General features: G+C 41.0%; 1 protein-coding gene across 1 annotated transcript in view; it reads right to left on the bottom strand.

Moving 5' to 3' along the window:
* The window catches only part of LOC129103647 (neuronal PAS domain-containing protein 3), a 271,158-nt gene that overhangs the window by 99,725 nt on the left and 150,133 nt on the right, over window positions 1-21,300 (bottom strand). The window contains exon 4 of the mRNA XM_054614220.1: window positions 18,961-19,044. Coding sequence (XP_054470195.1) covers window positions 18,961-19,044 — 84 coding nt within the window. The remainder of the gene's footprint in view (window positions 1-18,960; window positions 19,045-21,300) is intronic.

The raw sequence follows: 21,300 nt of genomic DNA, 5'->3' as shown, positions 1-21,300 counted from the left end.
CCTGACCTAGTATTCCACCATCTTTTACTAAACCATAGTACTTTACGATCTTTCCCTAAACCTAACTTACTATTTTACGATCTTTTTCTAAACATAAATATTTCACCAACTTTTCTTAAACCAAACATATAGTATTTTTGTTTCTAAACCTAACTAAGTTATTTCCTGAGAAAATGGAAGTTTATTGTGAAAAGACGTGTTTGCACGTATCGAGCATAATTGACACTTGTTGGTCGTCTTTCATGAGAAAACTATTGTTATGTCTGTTTTTGACCACTAGGGGGACTTCAGTATCATAATCAACATCTAACTAGTGCACTATAACTTACACACACTCACACACATTCATCACAATAAAGAAGAATTGTGCTTAAGGGCCAGGAAAGAATAAAGAGGAAATAAAACATTCATTCACACACACACACACACACACACACACACACACACACACACACACACACACACACACACACACACACACACACACACACACACACACACACACACACACACACACACACAACCATCTCTCCGGCTAATCACACGCTCGCTCATTCTCTTTAATGTCGTCTTAGTTCCTGATTAACTTAATGATAAAAGATACACTGATAACATCTTCAATATTAGGAAGAGAAAATGTAATTACAATGCTCATTTAATCAATTATCCCCGCAGTTATGGTGCGAACATCACCATTCAGCCGTGGATTTGTTAATCTGCGGCGGTGGAAACGGTTTTTCATCACGGCGCCACATGCAGAGAGCGAGCCTCGGTTCAGACTGGGAGGAAACCGGCAGGATGTCTCTGCAATCATGATTCATCATTCAGCAAAATACATGCAAATGATCATTAGTGCTTTACAGTTTAATGAAGTGATTTGTAAATCTTAATTCTTTTATTGAGCAGCGTCACTCCTTTAAATATCGCCCTCCTTATCCTGATAGCAGAGAGGGATTTAAAAGGTTCCTTCACTGGTTTTCATGTGAGAATTTTTTTTCGGTGTGTCTACTAGACATAATTAACGTGTTTAAATACCAAGAAAATCTGATTTTGAGGCTAAAATTGGTGCAAGAACTATATTTTTTTATGAATTACGAGTCATAAGAAGCCAAAATATCAACGTGAGATGTTTTAATTCACTCCCTCGAAACATGTGAACGCTTGTTCTTGGTTTGATTTGAGGTTTTTATAGAGACATCCCACTCCACAGCCGAACACAGAGAGATGAAGATGAGGAGAACAGAGGGAGGAGGAAGAGAACGAGGGCGAGAGAGCATGAAGAGACAGAAGGAGAGAGAGAGAGAGATTATGATTCCAAAGCAGTGGACGGCATTTGTCTTCATTTGGTGTGACTGGCTTCATGCGTTATTATTAGTGGCTGTCGGAGAGAGAGAGAGGGAGAGAGAGAGAGAGAGAGAGAGAGAGAGAGAGAGAGAGAGAGAGAGAGAGAGAGAGAGAGGAGTGAAGGAAATGAAGTGGGGAGGTTGCAAGAAAAGAGAGAGAGAAACAACAATGGAGAGTGATGGAAGAGAGAGTGAGCTTTGGTTTTCCAGCAGTGGGCGGCGAAGGAATCAGCCACTGAAACACACACACACACACACACACACACACACACACACACACACACACACACACACACACACACACACACACACACACACACACACACACACACACACACACACACACACACACACACACACACACACACAAAGGCTGTTACATTGGAGGCGGTCCAGGACATGACATCTATTTTAAATATTTGTCCTGCTCACGGGGAGATGGAGGAAGGTCAATGGACTACACACACACACACACACACACACACACACACACACACACACACACACACACACACACACACACACACACACACACACACACACACACACACACACACACACACACACACACACACACACACCAAACTGCCTCAGCTGGCATCGGCCAAGTTTTTTATTTTTTCAGTCTTGAGCTTATTCCTGTTACTTTCAGCTTCCCATTAGTCAAATACTGCATTCTCTCTCCTGTCCACCAGGGGGCGACTCCTCTGGTTGTATAGAAGTCTATGAGAAAATGACTCTACTTCTCTCTTGATTTATTCCCTCAGTAAACATTGTAAACATGAGTTTATGGTCTCAATCTCTAGTTTCAAGTCTTCTTCAATACAGCATGATGTTCATTTAGTAAATGATGCTCCATTTAGAGTCAAACAGACCATAAAGCAGGGGATGCTTTAGGGCGGGGCTACACACTGATTGACAGGTCCACACCAGAGACGTATACGGCGTCTCTACGTCACTCCTCCTCAGTCCATATATGGTCACTTCTAGCCCAACTAGCTATTACCCCCCTGCTTCCAGTCTTTATGCTAAGCTAGGCTAACCGCCTCTGTTCCTATCTGAAGATCTTACTCTACCAAAAGTATGCGAGTGTATCTTCTCACCCTTATTATTGATAAACTACAGTCTCCAGTTTAAAGACGATCCACTCAATGAGATCTGTACTTTCTCCAACAAAACGTTTAGACAGTTTAAACTGTGTCTTTTTTACTGACCTTCTCTCCAGATCTCATTTCCAGTTTAACAAATGAACTCATATTGACGTTCAGTGTTTTTCTCTCTGTGTGTGTGCTCCACTTATGAATCCATAAAGCAGCAGCTCCTCCCCGTTAATGATTTCTCTCTATATTCTGCTTCAGATAAAGTGCTCCCAGACTGGAAATGATTTCCTTTTCTTTTGTTTTTTCCTCTAAATCTCATTAGGATGATTCTTTGCCTCTCGTTCTTCATCCCTTTAGGCTTCTTATTTCTTTTTTTTTTGGACAAGCAACTCCCATTCAATCAAATAAACCCTCCTCTCTTGTTCGATTTCAGTTTCCTCCCGCTGTTTATGATGTTATTCTCATTTTGGTTCTTCTTCTACAAAAAAAAGTTTGATGCACTCGGGCATACAAATGTAGAATCATGTAACCAGACGTTTTCAAATGCACATACACGCACAGAATCACAGGTATACATGCAGGTAAGACACACACACACACACACACACACACACACACACACACACACACACACACACACACACACACACACACACACACACACACACACACACACAGGTGCAATTGCTGCATGGGAGAGCACAATTGCTTCCAGCTCGTCTCTCTAACCAGCTGATTTAGTGCTGAGGCACGTACTGGAGTGGAAAACAAACGCCCCCAGCAGCAGCGGCGGTGAGGGGTTATGTTTGACACACCGCTAACTCTCACGGTAAAAATTTAAAGAGACTTGCTTTACTGCGGGCGTCTAACACCCGGAGTATACGAGGTGTTTGTGAGCCTGCGGAGAGTCAGACAGCAGGACAGCAAACGCTCCCCCGCTGCAGTAAACCCCACCCGCCTGGTGCTCCATGCAGGGCAAAACAAACACCGTAGAAGCAGGTGGGCGCTCCATTTGGTTCCTGGTCTGGTGTATAAGGTATCCATGTTTTTATGTAGAGAAATAATCAAACACAGGTAGAAAACATGTCTTTCTTTTCTTTGCCTTTAGGAAGCCTAAAAGGACCAATTAAAATCCAATTAGGCCATAAAAACACAACAATTCACAAGAGCCAATTTTATTAATTAAAATGTCCATCATTTCTTATACTTAAGACTTTAAGTAGAAAGACATTTTTGCTTTTCATTGTCATCTGTCATCTGTTTTGTGTATGGACTGTACTACATCGTTGAATTGTTTCAGTTGTATTTTCATCTTTTTATTGAATTGTAAGTTTATTACTGTTCTGTCTGGAACAGGAACAAGATAGATGGTTGAGCGTAGAGGAGAATATATGTTTGGTCATATTTTATTCTCATTTTCCCTTCTCTGGATTTGATTTAGCTTCAGAACAGAATGGTTTGATCAGACTAAACTGACACTAAAGTATTCCTAACAAGACCAGACAATTCTACGAGAACAAACAACCAACACATTTAAAATAACTATATAAAAGAAAACAAAAAGTAAATCATACAAGACCAGATGAAACCAAACAGAAGAACAAAAAACAAACTAGACTAAACACAAACTAAACCAGACCAGACTAATCCTAACTGAACCAAGCCACGTGGGTTCAGAGAAAACCAGACCAAACCATAGTAAACCAGACCAGAGCCAACCAAAATAATCCTAACTGAACAAAGCCACATGGGTTAAGAGAAACCAGACCAAACCACACTATAAGAAACCACTACACAAACCAGGCCAGCCTGTTTGTAACACACTCATATTTGCCATTACACTCGACACTCTGGAACCAGAACTGTAACACACACACACACACACACACACACACACACACACACACACACACACACACACACACACACACACACACACACACACACAAAACAGGAAACAGATCGGCGATGGGAGTGAAGCCATAACCTTCCCCTCCCTACCCACAATCCCTCTGGGGACTGCCCTCGACAGCTGCTGCTGCTGCCTCCCTGACTCAAACACACACTCACAGTGGAAATTAGAGAGAGACAAAATGAGACAGAAACACAAGGAAGAGAGAGAGAACGACATTAGGAATGAATGAGGAGAGAGAGAGAGAGAGAGAGAGGGTGATCGAGAGCCAGAATCATGGAGGCGTTTCCCGTTTGATTAGAGCAGATTTCTCTGTTGGATTGTAGTGATTATGGAGGGTGACAGAGCCAGGTGACTGAGACATGCCAGCCGTCACACACACACACACACACACACACACACACACACACACACACACACACACACACACACACACACACACACACACACACACACACACACACACACTAATAAATGTGTTCATGACACTGTAAAACACACACAGACACACACACTCCTCTGCAGACTCGTTAATGTGAACACAGCACATGTGTTTCACATCCTGTCTGCCTTCCAACCTGCGTCCTCGGTGGGTTTTGGATTCTGTGACACCAGAATGAAAGAACAACACACAAACAAGGACGACATGACGCAACACAAAACCAATCAGTACAGAAAAGATGGCAGGAATGAAATGACAGAGAAACACAGGAGGAAGTTCAGAAAAACACGGAAATAAATCACACAATGAACAGACAGCAGGACGCTAAATGCACCGATGTAACGAGGAAAGATTCAACATATGACAGGGCAACTTCTCTGACTGTCCCATTATTATCAATTAATTACTATTATTATTGGATTCATATATTATTGATATGATTATTGTGATTATGATTATGATTATTATTTGTTCATTTCTACTATTTTTATTTATTTATTTGTATTATTACTTTCATTACTACCACCGCAAGGAGGTTTCAGTTTGTTTTGACATTTTTCTTTTTCTCTATTTATTATTTCTTTCAAAGTATTAAATAAAATACCATGAATAAAACATTGGTTCTTTTTAGGGAATTAAAATAGTGTCGTGTCAGTATCAAAAATTGGTATCAAACTTTCTGATTTTGGGATTTAACCGGGTCATGATTTCTGGAAAGAGAGTTTCTCAACTCTATTTTCTCGGTGCTTTGAGCCCCACAAGCTAAATGACATTTAGTTCTATTCTACTGGAGAGAATGGAGACATCTCTACGGCCGATATATCTCCAAAACTCTTACAACAAAACAACCTAGAACGATCAACGTATCCTCGCACAGTTGGAGTGATACCCTACGAAAAGTTACTCTAATTTCTCGTTCGTTTTCCTACTAAAGTCCAGAAAGACGTAACATTTTCCGCTCGTTAAATGAATACAGTATTTTCAAAATAAATATTCTCAAGGTTTAGTAAACAAAGCTACTGAGTTAGGTTTAAGAATAGATTGTGGTTTGAGTTAAATCAATGTTTATTCTCTTTGGTGAAAGACCAGTTTTTGTTTTACCGATCAACCTTAACACACGCACCAGTGATGTCACAGTGTCCTGGAGTACACATGTACATCACTGCAGCAGAGTGAGGAGTTACCAACAACGGTCAGTGTAGATCAGATTTTCTGGAGTGTTAGATACTCTTTTAAGATATTTTCTTAAACGTCAAATGTTTTCTATTCTCGAAAGAAAGGTTTATTCATTCATCTATTATCTGTTTTTGTTGGCATTCATGTAATTACAGTGAGTCTTAACACGATTTAGGGTTTAAATTAGTCAAAACTGTGAGATAAAACATGTAAAGCATGTAAATCTAAAGAAAAGGCCAACAAGCAAAAAACAAATAAAAATATAATTTCAGTTGCTTTAAAATGATACAAAAACTCTACAATGCAACATGGAATCATGTGAACATACACACACATCTACACCTTTAAACAAAGTCCTCTCTTTGTCTCCACGGCAACACGTTCACCTCCTTAAACCGACACAGCAGTTTGTGTTTCTGTTATTTTGTCCACCTGATGTTAAAAAAAACACCACGAACCAGAGGAGGCTTAGCTGCTGAACAACAGAATTTAGCTAAACCACAAATAAAAAAGGAGGACAAGTGGGATGAAAAGGATGCAAGAAAAGAAGAAGGAGAGAGGAAGTGGAGAGGAAATGACAAAATAAGAGCGTCTTAGAGAGAGAGAGAGAGAGAGAGAAGAAAAGAGAAAATCCCCTGTCTTCTCTGTGACAGTAAAACCATTAATCCACATGCTCACAACCTTATAATGAAATTATTCTACAGAATCCGCTTTCACTGTCTGCGTGTGTGTGTGTGTGTGTGTGTGTGTGTGTGTGTGTGTGTGTGTGTGTGTGTGTGTGTGTGTGTGTGTGTGTGTGTGTGTGTGTGTGTGTGCGGATTAATTTGGCGGGGGGTAGAGGATTGAGAGGAGGTTTTTACATCTCAACCCTCCCTGTTCAGCTCAGCGAAACACCAAAGACACACACACACACACACACACACTACTCAGAGGAACGAATGAGTGTGTGAAGACACATCAATAAATATGCAATTACACACGGCGCTGTGCACGCACACGCACACACACACACACACACACACACACACACACACACACACACACACACACACACACACAGAACAAAGCGACAGAAGGACGGAGATATAATCTGATCGTCTTTTCATTGTTGCCGTTTGTTCAATTGTCTCTTTGGCTTTCTAGTGATCCTCTGTTTCCTTTGATCTCACACACACACACACACACACACACACACACACACACACACACACACACACACACACACACACACACACACACACACACACACACACTAACATTAATGTGTATACATCCACAATAAACTACATCCATGTGAAGATTATATACATGTTGTTTTGCACAGGCTGTTCTCAACATTTGTAACTTTGCCTACAAAAAATAATGTGATGTAAATTGAAGATATTCCTAGAAAAACATTTTGTATGTAATCACGAACAAGGAAGTATAAAGATTATAAAAATCCTCATTGGAGCAGAAGGGAACGTCGATGGGTCAAACAAAAACACTTCCGAAGTTACTTTAACACAACCAAGATATTTTCCTCAACCAAACTATTTTGAAAAGACTGTATGCTTGTATGAGCAGAAATTGACACGTTTTGCTGGACTTTAGGAAGGTTAAATGCACAAAAAATGAGAGAAACTTTCTTTTAAGATATCATACGAACCGTTGTATGAACAGATGATAACATTTATGTCTTCTTTAGCTCTATGTTTCACTTTCTGATCACTTTAAGATGCCACTGTGGGACTAATTCAGTGGATTAGAAGGAAGACTTGTGGATGTTTAAAGTTGCAACACTAGTTTTTAATTACATGTTTTGGCCACTTGGAGGCAGCAGAACAGGCTGTATACACAACTTATATATAATCACATTTTAAAGCCACCCTGCCTCCTACACAATCATGTTCCCATACATCTAAGCTAAACATTATGAATTTAATTTAGAGGAAAACGTGTTTTCTCACAGATTACGGTCACAGTTACAAACAGTTTTAAACAGTTCAAAACATGTGGTTAATGTTTAAACTTAAACAAAACGAAATACCCTAAAAAATAACTTGATTTAGGCAACAAAACTTGTATGCTAGGTTTGGTCAAAAACATTATAGTTTGGCTTAAAATGAGGATGGAATTGAAATGCTCGGGTCACATGGAATATTAACAGCGGTCTCCTGGGTGAAAGTCCTGTGTTTTTAGACCCGTCTTTCCAATTCAAAACCTTTTCTCAAAACGTCAAAAGCAAACATAATCAACGTCAAAACAGATTTTCTTATCAACGTGATTCATAACGCAGTTTTTCTGTATGGTAACGTAATATTTAGGACACAGCGCTGAATAAAGTCGTCAGTAAAGATGTCATCGTGCAAGCATAACAAAAAATTGCAGTTTTGTCAGTCCGGAACTGCAGCTTTTTGTTTTATTGATAACATGTAAGTGCAAAGTTGTCTATTGACAGATCCAGCAGTTACAAAGAAACATAATAATCCTATTGGAAAAGGGTTTGTGATGCAGCTTTTGCCTCTGGTTTGGGTCTCCACCACCTCCTGAGACAAATATCAGCCTTTTTAGCTGCTAAATGTTCCACTTTCTTTATTCTGAACCAAAACAAGGAGCTGAAAGAGGCTAAAAAGCTCCATAAAGCAAAGTCAGGTGATGATTCTACGAAGGATTTATCACTAAAACTTTAAAAAATATTAATTTGTTTCATTATTTATATAATATTATGGATAAGTTCAGCTTTAAAATTAGACGAAATGTTTCTTTAAATAATCATTTGTTCTATCTTTTCGAGTTTCTTATTGTTTTAGGAGTTTGGAGAATTATTTATATACAATATTATGTCACATAAAACAAGCTAATAATTGTATAACATCATTTTATTTCTGACACCTTCTTACTTTACTCTCTCTGACCTCTTTTCATCCTCCATCTCCTCTTCCTCTTCCTCCTCTCTTTCTCTCTCCGGCTCTGAGTCTGTTGAAATTCCGTCCATCTCTCAAGGTTGTTAACTCTCTCCCTTTCTCTCTCTCTCTCTCTCTCTCTCTCTCTCTCTCTCTCTCTCTCTCTCACATCAGCATCACGTCGGCGAGGGAGGAGGTCAAAGTTCACAGCAATCCGCCTGCCTCCGCGGTCCTCCCACCGGACTGCTTGATTGACAGCAATCAGGACTAACCTCCCCCCCTCTCTCCCCCTCTCTCCCCCTCCTCCCTCCTCCACCTGTCAAGACAAAGTGGCTGCTCGTGTGTGTGTGTGTGTGTGTGTGTGTGTGTGGACCATTTCCTCTGTCATTTTTAATTATCCAAATGATATTCAGCTTGAGCAACCCCCCCCCCCCCCGTCCGTCCTGAAAAAAAAAACCCTCCCATAATCCCCCAGTCCACCCTCCACCCTCCCAACACATGCTGTCAGGAGGGCACCGTCGCGCCGCCATTAGCATAAGAGCGTGTTTGTTTAAAGAGCCCGTCCCGCCTATAAAATCAAACAATTAGAGATGCAGACAAGCCTCGGCCTATTGACTGCATAAATAATAAGACCCTGCTCTCTGCTTTTTTTCTCCTTCTTCATCTTTTCACCTTCGTTTTTTTTTTTTTTTTTTTATGCCTTCGCTCTCTGGACACTTCGTTTATTGGTTCAGACCCCCTCCCCCCCGTCTCCTCCACCCGTCCGTCTCTTTGCAGTTATTCCCACAGCTAATGAACCTGCCGGACCTCACAGGAAGTCGGAGAGAGAGGAGAGGGGGGGGGGATTGTGGGTAATCAGGAATGCGAGGCTCGACGCTCACCGCCGTGACCTTTAGTCTCGCCGCCGCCGGGTCACGCCGGGCCTCTGGAGTCATCTGTACATGCAGGCTGGTGAAAAAAAAAACCTGCCTGTAACTGTGTGCCTGTGTGTGTGTGTGTGTGTGTGTGTGTGTGTGTGTGTGTGTGTGTGTGTGCGTGTGTGTGTGTGTGTGTGTGTGTGTGCGTGTGTGTGTGTGTGTGTGCGTGTGTGTGTGTGTGTGTGTGTGTGTGTGTGTGTGTGTGTGGTAATGTGTTCGCTTTTTGAATATGCAGGTCTTAAAAATTCATCTGAAGGGCTGGAGTTCAACGCTCAGAGAGAAACATCTGAAATACTGCGTGTGTGTGTGTGTGTGTGTGTGTGTGTGTGTGTGTGTGTGTGTGTGTGTGTGTGTGTGTGTGTGTGTGTGTGTGTGTGTGTGTGTGCGCACGTGTTTGTGTCGTAATTTGACTCTAATAAATAAGTGTCTGATATTCTCCTTCTTCATCTTCTCATTCCTCTCCTTCTGCTTCCTCCTCCTCCTCCTCCCTCTCCTCTTCCTCCTCCTCCTCCCTCTCCTCTTCCTCCTCCCTCTCCTTCTCTTCCTCTCATCCTCCCCCTTCTCCTCCTCTTCTCTTTCTCTTCCACCTCCTCCCCCTCCTCCTCTTCCTCTCCTCCAGCGACATGCACCTTTAAAACCAGGTGTTTTTAAGCGACTTCCTGTCTTTCAGTGACTTCCTGTCCTCACCTCTTTCACTTCCTGTTCAGTAATAACCCCCACCTCCCCCCTCCCCCCGTCACCTCGTCCTCTCTCATCACCACGTCTAATTCTTTTTACCTACGGTGACACTGATTGGTTGACAGCTTGATTGACGGGGCTGACAGGAAGCGGTGTCGTGTCTGCCGTGTCTGTCGTCTTTAATTTACCTCTCATCGCCGTGACAACGCGCGGGGCACCTTACATCTGTTTGTGAAGCGGTCGGTTTAACGGCAGCAGGTGAGGGACTCAAACGCAGCGTTCGTATCGAACAGGACAGTCGTTTGGTTTTTCTTTTGTCGTACAACATGCTTATTTTCTTTTCTTAATATACCTGTCAAATGTGACTGGAGGGTTTCAGGTTATTTACTTTTAGATTTAAGCTGCTGACGGACGTTTATTTAGCAAATATTTGTATAATTCAAATATTTTTCCTTATAGTTTTTGGGGTCTAAAATCAAATTACAAAGAGACAGTAAAAAATAAGAAAAAAGTGGTCTAGACACAGGAATCTACTGAAATTGAGTCCTTATGATGAGCTACCAGGATGAAAATAAAGTATTTATCTTTAGCTGTGTATTATAACATCTGAATTAATTCAGATATATTGGGAAAAATAAAGCAAAACTATGCTGATAAAATACTGTAGTGCACATTGTGAAGTCATGTTCTCTTAGCTTTCATCAGAATATTTGATGTTATTTTAATAAATCCTTTTTCACGATGTTGTCAGTTTCACAACAAAGGTCATTTTCATTTCCTAAAGCTGCAGATCTACAAATATGATTATAGATGTGGAGCTTAATCTAAATATCTTTACCTTTTTTGAAGCAACATGTACAGTAGTGTGTGCATGTGTGGTCAAAGTCGTGTGTGTGTGTGTGTGTGTTGTGTATGATCCATCACCTTTGTGTCATGAGTGAGTGATGCTGTAATGTGTGTGTGTGTGTGTGTGTGTGTGTGTGTGTGTGTGTGTGTGTGTGTGTGTGTGTGTGTGTGTGTGTGTGTGTGTGTGTGTGTGTGTGTGTGTGTGTGTGTGTGTGTGTGTTACGGATGAGAGCCTCTGAACAACAGTGGAGATATTTACCATAAACCATCTATTAAAGCAGGGCGGGGCCCGTCAGCAGCCATCACTCTGACTGTGTGTGTGTGTGTGTGTGTGTGTGTGTGTGTGTGTGTGTGTGTGTGTGTGTGTGTGTGTGTGTGTGTGTGTTCAGTGGTGCTGGGGGTCGCTGAGACTCCACCAAAACGTTGGTACATAATGTTCTGGTGGCTTTTTGCCCAACTGAATTCTTCCAGTAACGAAATGGGTATCGAAAGAAGTACAAAAAATAAAGGTATCACATGAAGTACTCTATACAGTATCACTTTAAGGGTACTGGTATTGGTACTGGTATCATCACGTTTTAAACGATACCCAGTTCTACTGTTAATGAATTGCAAACAACGTCAATTATGAATTTGTAAAACGTTCCCAAAAAGTCCAGAAAAGTGCTGTTGAATCTTCGTTTTAAGGTAAAGTCTGTGGGCTGAGAGGGCCAGAAGGATAAACTCAAACATACATGTTGAGTTGGCTACACAACTAGGAAGCAAATTCAGAAAACAAAACATTTTACACTGATAAACTTGGCAATTTGAGTATTTGGGCGCCATCTTTGAGTCCAGTATCCAGTTCTTCTATGACACCCATTGGTGAAAGTCGATTTAAACTGAAATATAATTCTTACCTTTACCCTCAAACCAAATCTTTACCTTCAAACTTGCCTCTTCACACCACAAAAACAAAATGTCCTCACCCTTCAAAAAATGTTTTTCTTTAATTTCCCAAACAAGTCTTTATGTTTCATAAATATCTCAACTCCCTAAAATAATCTCTCTGGTGGTGGAAAAGTTACTACTAAAAAAGTAGCGAATCGGTCCTAAATTGTAAGAATGGATCCAAGAATAAGCTACGAAAATGGGGCACAGTGCAGAAAAATATAAATATAGCGAGGAGAACATCAAGTGGACAAAGATGACTCAAAACACTCAACATGCTTTGCTTTTACGCTGACGAACACACTAAGGGGGGCGTGGCCTCTGCTGTGTTGAGCCAGGGGCGTGGCTTCTATTGTTATTGAGCCAAGGTGGGAGGGGCCAACAAAGCTGCATTAACAAACCGCAAACAACAAATCCTACTTACTGTCCCTTTATGTATACTTTGAAGCTGTTGTATTACTACTTTTACTTAATAGTACTTCTTCCACCAATGTCGCCTTTAAATTTCCTAACACACTCGTTTACCAGGCTGTCCTCGCTTTTTAAATCATATCTCCACTTTATAAAATGTCACAGTCAGCTGTCTCTCAGCGTCCTCATCTGAGATCTTTTATTTATTTACCCTCCCTTCTCGTTTCCTTGCCTCCTAGCCTCCTCCTCTCCTTGCTGCAGATCGACAGGTCGTCCTCTGCAAGCTGTGCGTTTGATTCTCACACAGAGAGACACACAAAACAACAAACAGACTGTGTGTGTTTTAACAGGTGTGCCCCCCCCCTCCTCTAGATGCCAGGTGCTCTGCCAGCCCGTTACAAAGAAATTCACAAACACTTTCTTCCTCTTTGTCTTTCCTCTCCAGCGTTCACTCTCTGACTTTAACTTTTAAACACACGCAGCGTCTTTCTGCTCATCAATCACTCTCTAATTGTTCTCCCTGTTTGGACCAACACATGCACACAGTTTACTTTATTACACCCCCTCTGTTTAATTAGTGTCCGTCTGTCCGACGCCTCTTCATCTTCGAACGCCACATGGTGTTTGTTTTTATAAGACACCAAACATCAATCTGCTCTTTAAAGTCCCTCAAACAACACTTTCACTTCATCAGCAACAACTAAACTTCCTTCTACTTCCTGACAGAGAGTCAGGTAGGAAACATAAATAGGTTGTCGCTGTGCGTTCAATGCAAGTCCAGGACTCGCTTAGCTTAGCTTAGCGCAAAGACTGAAAGCAGAGGGAAACTGCTAGCCTAGCTCACGTTTTTTGCACTGTTGGATTTTATAGTTGCAGTTGACAGTGGACTCTTGATTTTTTGCCTACTTGTCTCCTCGATCCTCCAGCTTTTGAGGAAGCCAAAGCTTCATGTGTTAAAGCTGCATTCTCTCTCCTGTCCACCAGGGGGCGACTCCTCTGGTTGTATAGAAGTCTATGAGAAAATGACTCTACTTCTCTCTTGATTTATTCCCTCAGTAAACATTGTAAACATGAGTTTATGGTCTCAATCTCTAGTTTCAAGTCTTCTTCAATACAGCATGATGTTCATTTAGTAAATGATGCTCCATTTAGAGTCAAACAGACCATAAAGCAGGGGATGCTTTAGGGCGGGGCTACACACTGATTGACAGGTCCACACCAGAGACGTATACGGCGTCTCTACGTCACTCCTCCTCAGTCCATATATGGTCACTTCCTGTTCTCTGGTTGCAAAAAAACAACAACATGGCCTAACTCAAGGCTTCAAAACATCACTCCACAAACCAACGAGTGTCGTCACAATGACTTCGTCCACTTCTTCTAAACAGTCTATGATTATAACTGATAACTACTAAAAGAGACTATTTCCAATTACAATTATCCTGTTCATGTAGTCATATAAATTCCATGTAAAGAGGTCAGAAAAAAGGATTTAAAAGGATCCAGAGTAGATACTGAATTTGATGAAATTCTGAACCTCAACTCAGACATCACTCGCTGTCACCACGAACATTTTCTGCCTAATGAAGATAACGGCGAGCTCTAAATCAAACCTCACATCGTCCCTTCAGAGACTCTGCGTCCATGTTTTTTTTTCCCCATTGATCTATATGGATGAGTAATAAAGTTCATACAAATACAAGCTTCACTCATTTACTCCCATCGACACACAAAGACACGCACAGAACAGCTGATACCTGACAGGAGAGCACACATGGAGCTTTACATCCTGTTTAATGACTCTCTCTCTCTCTCCCCCCCTCTCTCCCTCTCTCTCTCTCTTCATTAGGCGTTATCAACCTCTCTGGCCTAATCTCTTTGAAATTAGTGTCTGGTCTCTACCACCTAAGTGACTGGCTGGCATTCATTAGCGCTGCGTTTTAGCCAAATCAATCACGCCGCGCCCCGTCCGCCACGCTTTCTTAAAATGTCATCCTCAAACTTCTCACAATCAATTAAGCGGGAGATTAATGAGGCCAATTTGCCGCCAACACGTCGGCTTTCCTTCTCCGCTGAAAAACACACACACATATAAACGACACACACACACACACACATTATTTCCTGTAGGAAGTGTGTTTATCCTGAGAAATGCAAGAAATCTGCACTTTAAATAAACCTAGAGAGAAGGAACTTCCTGTTTGATGCAGCTATGAACAAATACTTAAAATGATATGTATTCCTTTTAATAATTTGGCTGATTTAATGTTTGATATAAGTATTGTCTTGATGTTAAGTTAATTCTTCACTGTGAGGAGAGGAGACGTAATAAGCTTTGACCTTTTCAGTCCATTAATATAATATTCTCTTTTGACATTGAGTCATCATTCTGTGGCTTTGTGAGCACTTCAGCACACTAGTTTATTCTAGAAAACTCAAAAACTGACACAAAAAAAACAGTCTGTTTGACTCTAAATGGAGCATCATTTACTAAATGAACATCATGCTGTATTGAAGAAGACTTGAAACTAGAGATTGAGACCATAAACTCATGTTTACAATGTTTACTGAGGGAATAAATCAGGTGAGACTTCATAGACTTCTATACAACCAGTTTGTCAATCATTAGAGGCGCTATTCTCCAATAAAAACACGTCTAATCCACCTGATATTGACGTGTTCTGTGCTGTTTGTCCATTTATGAATACTGCAGGGAGGAACAATGCAAATAAAATGTAGTTATTGGAGAAAGATTATCTTTAAAAGGGAGCTCAATTCAAGGTACAACACACACACACACACACACACACACACACACACACACACACACACACACACACTTCTTGCAGGTGAGGCCCACATTGTTCTTGTCACTTCCAATCTCACAGCTGCCTCAATCTGCCTCGGGATCTGCCTCGTATGGTTGTCATAGCGACTCTCGGGGGATTATAACAAGGTATTATGGGATGTCTAGTGTCTGGTGCTGCAGGATCAGGACACGGTGTTAACACACACACACACAAACACACACCAACTCTCTGCTCAGCGCAGCGTGAGCCGATGCGCGGCGGCTCGGCTGCTCCCGCTTGTTCGATGCTCGTGTTAACACTCACACATGACAACGTGATGTGCAGCGCGGCGGAAGAGGAGAGCCGGTTGTCACGGCGACACGCTCGCTCCCTCCGCCGTGGCTGTCTGCAGGATTAGAGCGAGACTGATAAAGAACAAATGTAACAACGAGGACGGGTGATAGATGTGATTCACACGCTGCACTAATGCACAGCATCATCCTCCTCCTCCGTCTCTTTCTTCTACTGATACCGACAGAGGGTTCATTCATGGAACACCGCCCTCTAGCTGTCAGCCAATCAGAGATCAGAATTCAGAAATTGTCTAAACTGTTGGTTTTGTTGTCTAAACCTAACTGTTGGTTTTGTTGTCTAAACCTAACTGTTGGTTTTGTTGTCTAAACCTAACTGTTGGTTTTGTTGTCTAAACCTAACTGTTGGTTTTGTTGTCTAAACCTAAATGTTGGTTTTGTTGTCTAAACCTAAATGTTGGTTTTGGTTTTGTTGGTTTTGTTGTCTAAACCTAACTGTTGGTTTTGTTGTCTAAACCTAACTGTTGGTTTTGTTGTCTAAACCTAACTGTTGGTTTTGTCTAAACCTAACTGTTGGTTTTGTTGTCTAAACCTAACTGTTGGTTTTGTTGTCTAAACCTAACTGTTGGTTTTGTTGTCTAAACCTAACTGTTGGTTTTGTTTCTAAACCTCTGTTGGTTTTGTTGTCTAAACCTAACTGTTGGTTTTGTTGTCTAAACCTAACTGTTGGTTTTGTTGTCTAAACCTAACTGTTGGTTTTGTTGTCTAAACCTAACTGTTGGTTTTGTCTAAACCTAACTGTTGGTTTTGTTGTCTAAACCTAACTGTTGGTTTTGTCTAAACCTAACTGTTGGTTTTGTCTAAACCTAACTGTTGGTTTTGTTGTCTAAACCTAACTGTTGGTTTTTTGTCTAAACCTAACTGTTGGTTTTGTTGTCTAAACCTAACTGTTGGTTTTGTCTAAACCTAACTGTTGGTTTTGTTGTCTAAACCTAACTGTTGGTTTTGTTGCCTAAACCTAACTGTTGGTTTAGTTGCTTAAACCTAACTGTTGGTGCATTTTTCTCAGCTGCAATGTAAGGAGATTAGCTCATGAATGCATCAAAAAATAATAATCCAGCATTATAATATATAATAATCTGTAATAGGACCTTCTGCATAACAAGTACTTTGACTTTTGATCCTTAAAGTACAGTTTGAATGCCTGAATTGTTCCCACCTCAGACAACAAAGACAATATTTACTCCTTGTTCATTCTCAATGATTAATATGTTCAGTCTAGTCTTCTCGTCAGCAGAACAGGAACCATTAATCTGCTTTCACTCAATTAAATTGTATTTGTATCATCACAAATTATCCTCAGTGTACTTTTCAATGTGTACAACATATGACATCCTGTGTTCTCAGACCCTCAAATCTCCCATGAACCCCTTTAACGGGAAAAAACAATGTCACCGTTTTTCACAGAACAGTTTGTTCTGACTTCATATCTGTGAGGAACTTTTCTGTCAGGATCTTTCAATACGATAAAGGGATAAAACAACCACAAGAAGATTAGAACAGTGTGGATTTTTACAAAGCAAAGGCTCACTGAGTTCAACCAGATTATAACAAAAATAATAAATAATAATAATATTAATAATCAGGTGTAACTGAAACACACACTAATGTGAGGTTTAATAACACACAGACAACGAATAAGAAGAGGTTTACAAACTCATGTCAGAAATGTATGCACACTTACACATAGTGCATATAGCTTACACACACACACACACACACACACACACACACACACACACACACACACACACACACACACACACACACACACACACACACACACACACACACACACACACACACACACACAGATTAGTAGCCTCTATCAGCTGTGCTATCACGTCAGCCTGGTTGTGATGTTAAAAGCTCAGCCTTTGGGCTGTATGTTAAACAGATAAGGAGTGGAGCATGTTGGGGATTAAAACTACAAGACACACACACACACATTTCACACACACACACACACACACACACACACACACACACACACACACACACACACACACACACACACACTACCGAGGGAGCAGCGATAACCCTGTCATTATCATACTTTCATAATTCCATTTAATAATTCAGTTTAGCCGCGGCTGCAGCTGGATGTTGAGGAATAATTGAAGTCGGCTGTGGTGAAAAAAAAAATCTCAGGGTGAATTATGAGGAATCGCAGCGCTAATAATGTAAAAGGTATATTATGAGGAATAATTTAGCTCCAAAGGCAAATCAGAAGATATAATTCAGATAACAAAATGGTGTGAAATCCAAATCCAAGAGTTGATATTTGAAACATTAAGAGACACATTTGATGTTCTTATGAACTCAACACTAGGAAAGAGTGTTTGTTCTGTACGGTGGCCTTTTTAAGACAATCTCAGTTTACTTCTGTACATGTCAAAGTACACACAAACAGTAGAATGCATGTTAACGGTGGAGATTTTAACATGATTACTGCTCATTTCACATTATAAAATACCTACCTAAATTAGTTTTGCACGATCTTCAATGCCATAGCTTCTGCTTGAATACAGCTTAATGTTATCTCTCTTATAGGTTACTTTCTTTTTTATTTATAATTTAAATAAAAAAATATCCAAAACTTTATGTAGTCTGATGTCTTTACATAGATCTTGAGCTATTTCAAAGCAATGCAACCATTATTTGAGCAATGTTGCTAGTGTGGCTTAACACAGGCTTGGATGTAAATGTCTGCGGCGTATTGTCCAGAATATGAAAGAGATGTGTGTGTGTGTGTGTGTGTGTGTGTGTGTGTGTGTGTGTGTGTGTGTGTGTGTGTGTGTGTGTGTGTGTGTGTGTGTGTGTGTGTGTGTACAGTGTATTGATTCTGCATCATGTTGAGTGATGCAACCGTGCAAAAACAACTGGAAATTATTCATCAGAAAAACCAAAAGCACTGAAAGTTTAATTGGACCAACAATGCGTGTGAGTATATGTGTGTGTGTGTGTGTGTGTGTGTGTGTGTGTGTGTGTGTGTGTGTGTGTGTGTGTGTGTGTGTGTGTGTGTGGAAATCCAACATTATGTATTTGTCTCCCAGAGTGTATCACACAGTTGTACTGCAGTTTAATGTGTATTTTATCCACATGCATCTCGAACCGTCTTCAGATCGAGTCAAAACCTTGAACCCTGATCAGTTCCTACCTGTAAAATGTGGCTGCCCAGGTGAGGCTCGAAGATCTCCGAGGCGACGCCGCTGTGTGTCCTCCTTCTCTGGGCACCGATAGCACACACACACACACACACATACACACACACATGCACACACACACACAAGGAGAGAGAAAGCACAGGACAGGACAGAAGGAGACCGGTGAGACTCAGACACATTGATACGAGCAAAGCTACACACACACACAAATATGCATTCACACACACAAACACACACACACACACACACACACACACACACACACACACACACACACACACACACACACACACACACACACACACTAACGTTTATACAGCCTAGCGTGACGAACACACATGGCACAGGACAAGAGGAACCGGTGAGTTCAGCTCTGCAGAACATTGTTGAACAGTGCGAATAGTTAGCATCGTTAGCCCTCCTCACTTAAAACCAACAGGAACCATTAGCGTCATGTTAATAAGGAGCTGGCGATGCTAACAACTTTCATTTAGTCAGAAAAAACTAAACCAGCAAAAACTTTCTTTATAAATGAAGAGGATTTCATCACAAAATACATTTTAAACAAACATCAGAAGATTTACATGCACTTTGCAGATTTGTTCAAGTGAAGTTTCAAAATGATGGACACTGACAATTATGTTCCAAACAAAACATGGATGTTTTAGAAGTGAAACATAGCTTTTTGCAGCCTAAAACATCATATTTCTGACCGTAGAAATCACAAGTTAATGTGCATGAAGAGATGAAGAGTCCAACCAGATGAAGCCACAACACCAGCAGCTGTTCTCCAGGAAAAATGAAATTCATCTCTTCAACAACAACGCCAATGTCATCTGAGTTTATCGCAGTGGTCTTTGCTTCAGAAGCGATAAACCTACAGTTTAACACCGTGTGATGTGAATATTTTTACACTTTATAGTATTCATTTTTGCAAGAAAAAAAAGATGTGGCGTAGAGACGCGGTATACGTCTCTGGTGTCGACCTGTCAATCAGTGTGTAGCCCCGCCCTAAAGCATCCCCTGCTTTATGGTCTGTTTGACTCTAAATGGAGCATCATTTACTAAATGAACATCATGCTGTATTGAAGAAGACTTGAAACTAGAGATTGAGACCATAAACTCATGTTTACAATGTTTACTGAGGGAATAAATCAAGAGAGAAGTAGAGTCATTTTCTCATAGACTTCTATACAACCAGAGGAGTCGCCCCCTGGTGGACAGCAGAGAGAATGCAGGTTGAAGACACTTTGGCGAGTCTGGGCGTCTCTCTCATTTATTCTCTCTTCTCTTTTTTTATTTCCCTGCTATCACTTTTAATTATTCTCATCTTTCTATCCATCAATGTTCTCTAGAGAGAGAGAGAGAGAGAGAGAGAGAGAGAGAGAGAGAGAGATGGTCAGTGAAAGGCAGAGAAGAGAGGGGAGAAAAAGAAAAAGAGAGAAATGTTTTATAGCTTTCTAAATTTCTCCCTGAGGGCAAAACTCTCTCTCCATAGAAAAACAGAGTATGAGAGACAGATAGAGAGAGAGAGAGACAGATAGAGAGAGAGAGAGAGAGACAGAGAGAGAGAGAGAGAGAGAGAGAGAGAGAGAGGAGGCTATGTGAAAAATCTGCCCTCAGGTTAGACTGTCTCTCTGTCTGTCTCTCTCTCTCTGTCACTAGTTCCCAAAAGAAGACAAAGCCAGAGACAAACATGTTGAGCACTTTAAATGTACACCTGGACCCTAAATGCATTATTGAGTAAACTCTGAAGCTTCAGACAGACCAAACTTTATGTTTCTTCTACGGACAAAAAGTCCCAATTCTTCTAGACAGTAAGACAGACAGAGAGACAGAGAGACAGTTAGACAGGCAGACAGTTAGACAGAGAGACGGAGAGACAGAGAGACAGTGAGACAGAGAGACAGTGACATAGAGAGACAGAGAGACAGTGAGACAGTTAGACAGGCAGAGACAGTGACATAGAGAGACAGAGAGACAGTTTCAGACAGTGAGACAGGAGACATAGATACAGTGAGACAGGCAGAGAGTGAGACAGTGTCAGACAGTGAGACAGAGAGACAGATAAACAGGCAGACAGTTAGACCGTGAGACAGGTAGACAGGCAGACAATGAGACAGTTTCAGACAGTTTTAGACTTTCAAGCAGAGAGACAGACAGACAGACAGACAGAGAGAGAGAGAGACAGACAGAGAGACAGACAGACAGACAGACAGAGAGAGAGAGAGACAGACAGAGAGACAGACAGACAGTTGGACATTAAAGCTCACTAAAAGAGGGATTTTTCTGCCCTGCGGTAATTTTCTCCTCTCTACACAACCTCCATCCTT

Source organism: Anoplopoma fimbria, chromosome 15 (assembly GCF_027596085.1).
Source record: "Anoplopoma fimbria isolate UVic2021 breed Golden Eagle Sablefish chromosome 15, Afim_UVic_2022, whole genome shotgun sequence".
NCBI lineage: Eukaryota > Metazoa > Chordata > Actinopteri > Perciformes > Anoplopomatidae > Anoplopoma > Anoplopoma fimbria.
Note: the sequence above shows the minus strand (reverse complement) of the source record. Positions and strands in the feature narration are given on the sequence as shown.